Here is a 12709-nt window from a genome sequence, read left to right on the forward strand (position 1 = left end):
AACTTTTCTGTACTTCTAAACACTCTAAATATACAACAAAATGCATTTAAGGGCTAAAAAAGTGGATTTAGCATGATATGTCCCCTTTAAAAAGAAATACAGGGTCATTTGTAAAGCACATGGGGTTCAAAGTTTATTTTTTAGTCCCATCAGCAGTTAGCGGTTAGCGGATAAATTTAACAGAAGAGGGTTTATGATTTCAGCCTCCTGTGTCGACGTCAACACAGGATCACAATCAAAAGCAAGTTTTAACTGAGGTCCAACACCAATATATGTGTTAAAGTAAATGTAACATGGAAAAATGTGATTTCCAGGTGATGACTATGGTATCTGGTTTAAATGTGCTTCACTTTCTCCTTATTGTTATTTGAAGCAAACAAGAATGTATTTTTTTAAAAAGCCAATTATTGTTTCCGCCTTCGTATTTCCAATTTAGCTTAGCTTGTTAGCTTTTGTAATTTATTTTTTTTAGGAAGTGAAACTTGACACAAGCTTTTACAAACTAACTAGGATGAAACTTGTTCAAATACATGATCGGCGTCCATCCATCTTTATATTAACTGTTTATAAAGGCAGGTTGCGTTACGAAGTCGCGCTAGCGAGCTTGTCCTTGCTTCCACTCAAAAGTTAAAGTGTCTCCTTTTATTTTATGCATTTTAAGTGGATGTTTAACCAAACAAGCTAAGCTAATAAGCTTCTGATGCTAACTAGCTTCTCGTTTCCATGTTAAATCGTCAAAACTCTTCGGTTGTGATTTGTAGAGAGAAATAATGCCATGGCTCTTCATATATACTGAATTTAGAGTATAAAATAATTGTTATGTCGCCTTTAAATAACCAGGAAATTCTATTTTTGTTGACTTATCATAGCGATGCTACTCCTGTCAGTAAGCGAGTTATTGAACTCTAAAGGAAACGTTAATTTTATGCTTTATAAATGTAAAGAGAACCAGTGAAATCCATATCTATATGCAATGACTGCCGCTTCACGGGCTAATTCAGATTTCAGCCGACTGCATATTTCAAAACTCCACAGCTAATAAAAACAGCGATTGGCATTCACGCCATGAGATTTCTGTCATGTCTCATACATGAACACGACGTGCTCATGCTCAACTTTAATCAACTACCTGCAACGTCTTTAATTTAAAATCTGTTTTGCCTCCGTCGATAATCCTGCGAGCAGTTACCTGCCGGCGTCACATTATTTACCAACTGATCCATCATGAGAAATCAGCTGCTCCTCCGTCACATTATGTCCTGTCCCGCCTTTTGTCTTTCTGCGGATGCAGCCAAAAGCAATGTGACAAAAAAGGCTGTGATTGCCAGCGATGTCCCCACCAGACACTGACACACACACACACACACACACACACACACACACACACACACACACACACACACACACACACACACACACACACGCACGCACGCACACCCACACACACACGACACACACCCCTCCGGCGTCTGTCAATACCCATCACAAAGACTGCTCTTGTTTACATAGCGCGGACGCTCTCACTTGACAGGGCCCAAAGGAAAAATCACTCCGACAGTCACACGCCGGCCTTATCACACTTTTATAGTGCTTCATTAACAACATAATTACTTGGATCTCGCTAAAATATTCTCTGAGGAGCTGTTTTCATTGCATCACCTCAATGTGGGCTGTATGTTGTGCTATTTCCATCGCTGCCGTCACTTTTCTAATTAGACGGCGATTTATTTTTATGTGCAACATGCTTATGAAAACAGGGGCAGAGCTATAGGCTCTATGTCTTATGGCCCGGTTTCCAATGTTTCAAGTGAAAACGCATCGTTTGAGAAAAGTTGCACGTTTACGTGGCAACATTTTGAAAACGATGCTCGTCTATGCGAAAATGTTAGAATCGCTGAAAACCATGCAGTTAGGATGCCGGGCCGCGAGTTGGCCTGTTTGTTTCTGTAATGAAACCACATGGGCAGAATAACTATTTACGACGACAGTAGTGCGCATAGGCAGTAGCAGCATTTCAGAAAAGTTGTGTTCTAACCCGTTTACACGGAGATGGAGTCGGACTGTTTTCAAAAACGTGCGTTTCGCTTCGTTTCCATGGAGACGGGTTTTTCAAATAGATGCATTTCAGTGGCTCTGAGCACTGTTGTCATGTAAACGGACCCAAAATCCAACAAGTTTTCCATTTTCACTTATTATCGTGTAAACAGTGCCTAAAATGGCCGTTTATGCCACTTTCCAAAAAAACTAGTTAATGTGACGAGAACAGAGCTCATTAACATGTAATTTCTCTTTATATTTACTAAAACTGTTGCTGGATTGTTGAACTGCAAAAACTAAACCTAAATAAGAATTTTGACTTTTTTGTTAACGGTTTTTAACTGTTAATCCAATTCAGCAACTGAAGCTGTTTAACCATATTTAGCTATTTGTGCAGTTTTTAAAGTTCCAATTATTTTCTTTGTTGTAGTTTTCTGCAATTTGAGCTTTTTGATTAAATCCAGCAATTCAAGCCATTTCAGCTATTTTTACTATTCTACTTGTATTATCTTGCTTGTTGATTTATTTATTTTTGGTCAGTTCAGACAGTTTTGGTCGTTTTTGCTCATTTTAGCTATCTTTGCTCTTTCGCTACAGCGTTTTACTGATCAAATTCAGCGCTACTTGATCCATGGAGTAGTTAAAGTAACGGTTAACTCGGCCGGTCCAAATGTCTCTGGTGATTAAGTTGCTGGTGTTGTACAAACTTTTCTTGATATTTTGGAAGAATTTACAGTCTGTCTTACTTTTGTCTTTCTCAATATTTTAGAATCCGTGGACATCGCTCGTCCTCTCGTATCTACCTGTCGGTATCGGCGCATCCCTTCTTGAAATAATTTTTTGGGGGGGGTTTTGTGTTGCACCACTTAAGATGTTAAGGGTTCAGTTCTGCACAGAAAAAAACACGTTGGAGAGAAAAATGGAATCAAGGGGAAATTTGTGACATGTTAATAGAAAATGATGTTTCAGCCTCTGTAACAACACTTAGCACGACTACTGAACACGTAAAATGTTCATTTCTTCTTAGCGGTCATATTATTAAACGAAAATGTCAGTGACAGCCTTAATTCTATCCGTTTCCCAAGTTTATTTCTTGCTGCACCTTGTACTAAGGCTCTGGATTCGCCCCTGCATCCATATGGAATCTGGTGCTGTTCAATCTCTATAAAAACCAACCTACACGTTATTCTCTTAGATTCAAGTGCGTTCCGAATAAACAAAGCAGTTGCAAAATACATGCATTCAAAAGCTCCATCAATATTTCAGTCCTGGCTGCGTGACACTAAACGGGCTCCGTGCGCTCGCGCGCGCAGCGGCTGCATACAGCCGGCAGGCGGATCCTAGAGGCTGGATGACACCATGCAGGGGTCACGTAGACCTGCCAGGGGTCACGGGGACCCCCCAGAGGTCAGCAGTAGAACATGGGGGGGGTTGGGGGGGGGGGGGGGGGGGGGGGATTATGAGGATACAATGTGAATGAAGTTGACACAAAGGAGTAAGTTCGTATCCAGATCTGCGCGCGCGGCGCACATAAACAAAAGATGCTGTTGACCTCGAGTCACGTCGTGACGCGTGGGTGAGTTTCCTTCCACAATTGCTCGTTTTTGAACCTCCACACCGCGCGCCCAGGTGCACCACCTGGATGCGTAAAAAAAGAAAAAGAAAAGCCCTCCTCCTGCACCTCCTGCGCGCCGCGCGTCCGCAGCAGCAGCGAGAACAATAAGTTATTAGTGATGGTGGAGTGATGGGGGGTGACAAAGAGAGGGTGGACCGACGGGTCGTGACGGGACAGGACGGTGGGGAGGAGGAGGAGGAGGGGGAGGAGGGGTGGGGTGGCACTGGTTACTCACGCTGCTGTTCTCCCCTGTCCAGTGGACCATCGCCTGGTTGTGCGTCGCATCCCCTTTGAGCACGAAGGAGCTGCTGAGCAGGGACATCTGTTTATCCCAGGTCGCGGCTCTCCTGGAGCGGGCTGCGCTCCCCGCGCTGACCGCGTCCGGCGAGGAGCCTCCTCCGCCTCCTACACCTTCTTCCCGGTTTAAAGCCCCGCTCCCGGTGCCTCCACAGCGCACGGGTCCCGGCAGTGCCATCCAGGCCGAGGCGGTGAGCAGAAAGACGCAGAGGCGCGCGGCGGCGGACAGCGGCTGTTCGGGGCGCAGAGGTGCCATGCTTTGCGCCGTAGGAGCGCCCGTATCGCGGAGACTGATGGAGAGAGTGCTGATGCTTGTGGGAGATAGATAGGTGTATACTGTAAGCGGAGGGAGTGTGAGAGGGAGAGAGAGAGAGAGAGAGAGAGAGAGAGAGAGAGAGAGAAAGAGAGAGAGGGAGGGGAAGTGGAGCGGAGGCAGACAGTGGGAACAACGTGGACGGGTCCCTGTGCCAAGCGGGAGGCGCAGGACGGCGCAGCGGTGCCATCTGCTGTCCTGCAGCTGCACCTTCGGCAGGGCTGCTGTCAAACTGACTGGAAATACTCACCTGATCAGATACTGCTTTAAAAAGTGCAAACACTACCTGATAAGTGGCAAAAATAAAGGTTACTCAAGGGTCTCTTGTTAAAAATGAATGCGCACAACGGTTATTATTGATTCTATTCATCTATCTATAGATTGATATCTATATCTAGCTATAGTTTAGATCATTCAGAACTCAACATAACACCAGTTATTTTATTCCTTAATGACTAAGACGCCACAGCATCACTCAGTGAATTACATTTAAACATATAAAAAAACCAAATCTCCCACATGAGAAAACGGAGAGGGTGTAAATTGTGTTTTACCAGACAGAAGCCGGCAGCATGTCCAAACTCAGAGCTTTCTGAAGCATAAGAAGATCTGAAACAGGCGATCAATATCTTGATTGTGAGTCTCAAAACAAGCCGCTCTGTCTTATTTTCTTCACTTGATAACTTGCACGTGAGCTGTCAGCACTGTGTCGGATGACTGATTCACTCTTTAAATTCAGGCGAAGTTACATCAGTCAGTGGGAGGAAGATGCTCTATAATCTTTATGACTAATGAATCTCTTGATGTCACTGGAAGAATTATGGTCATTCAAATATTGATCAGAGGCTTGGAATGATCTTTTTTTACTCTTCAGTCAGGGACGTTTTAACTGGAAAAAACACATTATATTGAAATATTCAGGCATTTAGTGGTTTACATGACATTCTATCAAATTGTGAAACATTACAAAGCAATTCATCAAGAAAATGAGCCAAGTTTAGGGCAATTTTAGCAATAAACTATCCAGCTTTGGAGAATTAAATGGCTTATGTTATTTAAATATTTTAGTGTATTTAAAAGATCTTTAAAATCTCAAAGCAGAACTCAAATCTTAAAAACCCCCATCTCCACATATTTAACTAAACATTTTTTAAATGGTTAATCTGCCCTGCAGGAGGATTTACTGTAAAAGGGAGTAAAAAACACATTTCTGTTAGAATAAGTAGCTCAACAATCCACATCAGTGTGTTTCTCTGTGAGTGGAGGCTACAATGATCAAGATGTCACGTTTTGCCTCGGAGGGTAATTGGCTAATCCCAGAGGTCGTCAGTCAATCAGCTTAGAGGTCCGGATCGCTCGCTGTGTTTGTTTCCTACTTTCAGATTCTTCCATTCCATCTTTGCTCCCAATTTAAATGATAAAAACGACGAGGTGACCTAAAGGGAACCAGAACGGCCCGTTTGCAGGCCTGCGTGTGTGTGTGTGTGTGTGTGTGTGTGTGTGTGTGTGTGTGTGTGTGTGTGTGTGTGTGTGTGTGTGTGTGTGTGTGTGTGTGTGTGCGTGTGTGTTGGTGGTGAGCTGGACAAAAGGTCAAAGGTCACATTTGATCCCACTAAGTAATAGCTCTCCACTGTGTTTGTGCTCCTATCCAATTATAGGAAGAGGCGGGATTAAACCAGGTCTTGGTGGGGTCAGGATTTTCGGGGGGGTGGGGGGGGGGGGGGGTCTCTATGTAAACAAAGGATTTATGAAGGATCTTCTCCTCTAAACTTTATTTTCATCAGGTACGACTCTCTAAAGGTGGTGTTTTAGATCAGTGGTTCCCAGTTTCCCCACCAGCAGGGACCGAAGACCGACGACTTTTACTGGTTTGTGAAGTTAGACAAAGAAAATCACTACATATATTGTTGGAAATGGCCAACGCTTTCAGGAGCCGTTTACACGAAAAGGTTTCAAGTGAAAGAGCAGTGTTTTTGAGTGTTTTTGAGTTTTTGTTTCTGAAAATGATGTCAGTTTCCACAGAAATGTTGAAAGTGATGCAGTTTTCATGTCGGGCCATTAGTGGCTGCTTTTTCTGGTTTTTGTAATGAAACCACACACACGTGCATGCAGAGAACAAAACGCTAAAAGCATTAACAAACTGAGTACATGAAAAAAAGTTAAGTTGCTATGTGGGTGACTCAACTACAAAACTACCAAATCGCAGGAGAGTCTGGACTGGGAGTCACGACAATCTGTAGGAGACGTTGTTGTTATTGTCCGTCTACTCGCGTATGTGCAGAAGAACTGTTTACTACGACTGTGGTGTGCAGGCACAGTAGCAGCGTTTCAGAAAAGTTGCGATTTCCCACTTCCACAGAGAGTGTTTTCAAAAACTTGCATTTTCCCATTTCCATGGAGTGTTTTCAAAAGTGGCACTTTCCTACATTTACATCTACAGTTGGAGCATTGCCAAAAGGTTGCGTTTTCCATTTCGATGAAGATGGAGTGTTTTCAAAAAGTAGTTTTTTTCCGTTCCCAAGGAAGTTAAGCCTTTTCAAAAAATTGCTATTTCCCTCATTTACATGGAGTCGGACCATTTCTAAAAAATAGAATTTTTCCGTTTTCACTGAGACGTAGTCAGAGTGTTTTCGAAAGTTGCGCTTTCCTTCATTTACACGGAGTCAGAGCATTTTCTAGTTGTTTTCCATTTCCATGAAGATGGAGTGTTTTCGAAAAGCTGTGTTTTCCGGTTTCCGCGGAGACAGAGTGTTGTTTCCGCAGAGTCTGAGGGTTTTCAGAAAGTTTCGTTGTCAGTGGGTCTGAGCACCATTATCGTTTAAACAGACACTTAGAAAACACTGTCATAGTCGGGCCTGAGACCCAGTAATACAAAGCAGTGGTTTTACAGTCGTCATCATTCTGCTGTGCATCAGTTCAAAGTTTACTGTGGTGTTTTGACCAATCAGAGGCCACGTTGGGGGCCGACGGGACAAGAATGAAAGTCACTGCTTCATAAAACCATTATGGTCTCTGCATGGCGAGGTTATGGATCAGCAGCACTTGGCTGTATGATCTGTGAAAGACAGAATTCTGCTCGGCGACCTTAAAATATGTCGTGTGCTGTTTATTGGACTGACTTCAACTGAACTGAACGAGCAAAGCAGGCAGCTGCTCAAGGACTCCACACCCCCAGGGGGTCCCACAAGTCCCCAAATTCTGGAGTGGAGCAATTAAAATATGGTAATTTGCTTAATTGATGAATGTAAACTGAAATAAAAGAGGACTTTAAGGCATTTGTGGAAACTCCTTATGGTGTGTCTATAGGCCCATTTATAAGCTTATGTTGTCCTTGCAGATGTTTTCACCTCGTACAAGGCTTTGCAGGCTCATCCAGTTGTGTTTCAAGGGTTTTATTTATGATTTATACCTTCTTTTTCCAAGGTATGGAGCATTAAACTAAAAGCCAGATACACCTGTCATGTCCTGTTCAGGGTATGAAATCGTCTTTTATGTTTTTTCGAGGTACCGAGCCCATGATACCACAGCCTTGTATGAACTTCTACAACAGTAATTTTGTGTGGCTACTGTTTAATTTAATGACAAAGATATATCCAGAAGAGAGATTGTTTTTATGCATATTAAATGTTCATTAAGTGAATCTGAATTCACTTTTTTTGGGTGGGGACAGATTTTATTGTGTATTTTCTTAACAGAGGAGGCATAATTTGATCTATTCACACATTAAGGCATCTTTGAGTAAAAATAATAAATTAAAGTATCTCAGGTCTGAGCCACATCTTTTTTTTCTTTTTTTTTTAATTTGCGTCAAAGTGAAGTCTTCCTCTTCTTAATGGCTTAAAGGCAGTTTACATCCATAAAGTTGCATTACCGCCATCTATTGGTTGTCTCCCACTGCGCTCGTCATCCCTGTAAACCGTTTCCCTCTCTCTCTCCCTCTCTTATCAGCAGCTTTTTCATCCCTGATGACTGTTTCCCTTCTTCTTCTTCACTCGGGTTCAACGGCAGTTGGCCTCTGTGAAGTTGCACTACCGCCATCTGCTGGTTCCAGCTGGTCCATACCTTTCCCGCCAGTAATTTTGGAGCTAATTTAAAAAAAGTCAAAATAATTAAAGCACATACTTGCAAAAGTAATGAAAGAAACATAAATATTTACAGTGTTTATGTTGTTTTCCAACGATGTTACGGTCGTTTCACAACTTGCATTGTTTTGTTGGTTTTCTTCTCTATGTCCAACTATTTACTGATGTTATAATCAGTAACGAAAAGTTTTTTTTTAACCTTTTACTAGGCTGTGTGGGTCATTATTATTTGACTAGAGACTCTTCTTTAAAGAAAGATGTCTGGTCTTTGTGACCTGTGAGCAGCATCAGAGTTGAAAAGGTGACGTTATTTAATTATTTACGTGCGAGTCCTCGTGTAGTTTTTGCCGTCGGGGAAATAAGAGGGAGGGAGTCGTGTTGTTTGGCCCGACCGGTCAGTTCAGATCAGCTGCCATTGAATATTTGATTGGCGTGCGGGTGGAAGGTACACAGAAAACACATTTTCACTTTATGAAAACGACATATAGATACAGTGGACATGTCGGTCAACCCACAGGGAACTTTCTCATGAGTTGAGGATGAAAGCTGATGGAGTAACTTCACAGAAGAAGAAGAAAAAAAGATCTCCAGCCTCCTTTTACCTAACAGTGAATAATTCACCAGCCTGTTGAATGTTGAATAATTCAGCCAGTATGTAGACTAAAAGTGATGTCTGCAGATTAAAACCCAGCCCTGTTACCCTCTTCATCTGGCAGGAGTTGGAATTAATGATTTAGGTGTGATCTCGGGAACCAGTCTGCACTTTTCTTCAGTGAGGGCGAAGGAGGGCGACTGATGTCACAGCGTGGCGCTCGTCCTGACCTCCACTGTCGGAACGCCGACTGTAATTGTACCTCCCAAACTGGAGCTTAACTTTAAATATTTCATAGCTCTGGTAAAGTATGTGTGGCCTTGCTCTTTTTTTTAACACTGCTGAGAATCAGTTTTAGGCGCCGTTGAAACAGCAGCGCTTCACGTGTGGCAGAATTAAGGACATTTAACAACCACATTAAGACAGGAATAAAACCAGCTCACGACCATCTCAAAAATATTGCAGGAATTAAAGGATTTCTGACCGAACAGGATTCAGGGGACTTGTTTTTGGTTCTCTGCATGCATGTGTGTGCGCTTTCATTACAAAAACAAACAACAGCACCCACTAGTGGCCGAAGAAGAACTGAATAATTTTCCCGTTGCTTCCGTTTTCGTGTAAACAAACATAATTTTGAAAACATTTGTTGCGTAAACACTAAAACTTTTCTGAAAAGAAATTGCAAAAATCTCTCACGGGGGCTGAGTATTGAGTTTTACTGTCGTTACCATGGCGATGAGCAAGTGCAATTCAGGTTTCAAATTGACAAACCAATGAATCAAACTCACATTTTCAGTTCCAGATGTCAAAACAATCGTAGCATTGAAAGATCTTTGAGAAAACTAATCCAGTTTTTGGAGAAAAACAATCTTTCATCATGAAAACACAAAATCTCTGATGCATGCAATATTTTTTTGGGGGGTCCAAAATTCTAAACAAAGAGAGTAAATCTGTTAAAAACTGTAATATAGATCTTCCATCCTCCCATTTATTACAAGCTCTCTAATGCTCAAACATGACGTTTTAAGTGAGGCTGTCTGCAGTGGGTGTTTTATAACCTTGTGCAGAGACGATATCTTGCCTCGCTTCATTATTAAATATATTACAGCCTACAATGTATGGAGGGAAATAATGAGAGCGAAACATGCAATTAGATTTGCTTCTGTGCATTCCCTAATTGGAGTAATTTGAAATAAATTACACTGAAGTCCGACTGCAGCTCCCGGTTGAGGCGCGCCGGGGTTCAGAGTCGGAGACGCGAGAATGAAGAGGTCAAGTGATCGATCGGCGTGAAGAGATGAAGACAACATGAGTGTCTTACAGCTGGAAGCAGGTCCTCTCCTGCGGCTCGCTGAAACTAATGCACATTAATCTTCATAACTTTCCAATTATCCATGAAAATTTCATGAGGAGAGAAGCTACGTTGAGCAGCATGCTAACAAGCTGGACCCCCCCCCCCCCCCGCGCGGTCCAAGGTTCTGCTCCCCTTTAGTTGCCTTCGCGCTCAGATGATGTAAAGCTCATCACCGCCTCTGATCCGCCGTCACACACCAGGACGAAGCCGCGGGCGCCTTTCGACGAGGCCTATGAAATATTCACGGGATGTTGCTTGTTAATGGGTCACCGAGATACAGCCTGGAATTTGTGAGGCGATTTGGTGCCGCCGTCAGTCCTGACGCCGGGCGGGCCGTTAAGGATCTGGTTTCCATCCGGGACCCGGTGCGACGGTCGAGCACGAGGACAAGACAGGTCACAAACAACGATGAAGACACTGAAACGAGCTGTGGAGACAGACGATGTACTAGCTGATATCGAGTGCCGATACCGAGTGCCGATACCGAGTGCCGACACGATTCTGTAAATAAATGCCATAAGACGAATTCATACTTCATATGCAAACAATATGCGAAGGCTACTGAATGTGTTGCCACAAACCACCTCCCCTCAATTTTCAAAATTCAATTCAACTTTATTTATATCACATCAAATACAACACAGTCATTTTTAGGTGCTTTTTACAGAGAGAAACCAAACAGTCTACAGTAAGTAAGTAAGTCAAATGTATTTATAATAGCACTTTTCACAGATGAAGATAACAAAGCATTAACAGCATTAATAGCAGACAGATAGAAACAGCACTAAAATTGTAAAAATTTAAGTATACGTAGTAAAAGTGATAAAACAGGGTTGTTTCAACAGCTAAGATACAGAGAGACAAAACACACATAAACAAAACCAATAAGTAAAATAAATGTTGTTCCTGAGAGCTCAGTTTTTGTCAGAAGGATGAAGGAGGTTGGTAACATACCAAGGTGTTTGACCATGCCAGGCTTTAAAAGTGCGGATCGGATTTGATACTGATATCGGTATAGATGCATCTCCAGTTCTGTCAACCCAAATACTGTTAAAGTCTTTTGGGTCTCAGCCAAGGTTAGTTTACCAGGCTGACGGCTGAAACGTTGCTGGTAATAATCCATTGACCTGCAAGAAATGAATTTGTTAGTGCATGTGTGTTGTGTATCAAGCTTGTATTTATCCAGATTATTTTAAAAGACCTTACATTTGCTCGTGCTCAATATAAGAGTATATTTATAGAAATTGATGTGCTCATAATTTAAAACGGCTCATAAATATTTAAAGAAAACTGCATGCGCTAGCATTATAATTATTAATATTAATATACAAAAGTGCTTGATATTATGTAATTGTTTATAGGAGTGTTACTTCATCCAAATTCTAGAGCATCTTCCTCCTCTAACATCCAGATTATAGAGAATCCCTTGTGGATGCAGTGGTTTTAATGTGAGGCATGTTCTCAACACTCTTTACCCGCCACAATAAAGCAGCCGTTTGACCTGCCAGACTTTCTGAGGAGTGATTATCTCCATGCCTCTCTTATAACAAACCTTTGGACACACACATTCGTTCAACATACCCCCACCCCACCTCCCCCAACGCATTTCATATCTGCTCTCGCATGGTCTGAAAGGTGTGACCATCTATTAAGGGCCACACGAGGCCACCGCCCCCTTCATGCTCCCTTCTTGGTCACACTGTGTCATCTCAAATTAACAGCCCTGGAGTTGATAACTCACCCCGGCCACTGGACCAGCAGATTGAAAAGCCTACATGTTCCTTGGCACCACCAGTGCATGAAGACGCACACTTGTACCGGATGAATATACACGAGTCTTTCCGTGTTCACGCAGCCATGCATAGCGGCGTGTACATGTGGATCGTGTAGTTCCAGCCCCTCAGTCAATACACCGCGGCACGTCTGTATAAAGTTCACCAGGAAAACTCAAGACTCCACAAGTATAGAATGTGACAGTCTAGATTTCCAGATGTGCCTGTGGAGGTTGTTTTCATGGAAATGGTGAAGCTTCTTGGCACATGATTTTCTTTCTCCCCATTTGAACCGTGTGAGGTTGAGTTATGTGCTCCGATGAGTGATGTGCAGAGCCGCATCATGGCCGCGATTTAATTCCGCGAACACTCGCACTGACCTACAATAATCCTTCAAGGATGATGGGCTAATCAGAGACGGCGCAATCCGCGCTTTCATTAACCCATCCCGGAGGACAGCGTTGGACGTATGTGTGTTCCGCTGAACGTCTGAACCGTTTGACTAATGGAGTCTGGCAGGTATGAAGTGAATAAAACACAGAGCGCAGGTTGGATCACAAAGTTAACAGAGTTCGTTCTCAAAAAGGCAAAAACAGTTCCTGCGTAAGTGGTCCACTTGCTACGGTTACTGCTCATTGGAAAAAGTA

The 12709-nt window shown here is 42.7% G+C and overlaps 1 protein-coding gene across 1 annotated transcript in view; it reads right to left on the reverse strand.

Annotated features, from left to right (window-relative positions):
• sorcs2 (sortilin-related VPS10 domain containing receptor 2) overlaps positions 1–4276 on the reverse strand; it is a 392590-nt gene extending 388314 nt beyond the window's left edge. Inside the window, exon 1 of the mRNA XM_080485810.1 lies at positions 3888–4276. Within this exon, the coding sequence (XP_080341936.1) occupies positions 3888–4205 (318 nt within the window). The 5' untranslated portion in view covers positions 4206–4276. The remainder of the gene's footprint in view (positions 1–3887) is intronic.
• Positions 4277–12709: the final 8433 nt, after the last annotated feature.

Source organism: Lipophrys pholis, assembly GCF_963383615.2.
Source record: "Lipophrys pholis genome assembly, chromosome: 18".
In the NCBI taxonomy this organism is placed as follows: domain Eukaryota; kingdom Metazoa; phylum Chordata; class Actinopteri; order Blenniiformes; family Blenniidae; genus Lipophrys; species Lipophrys pholis.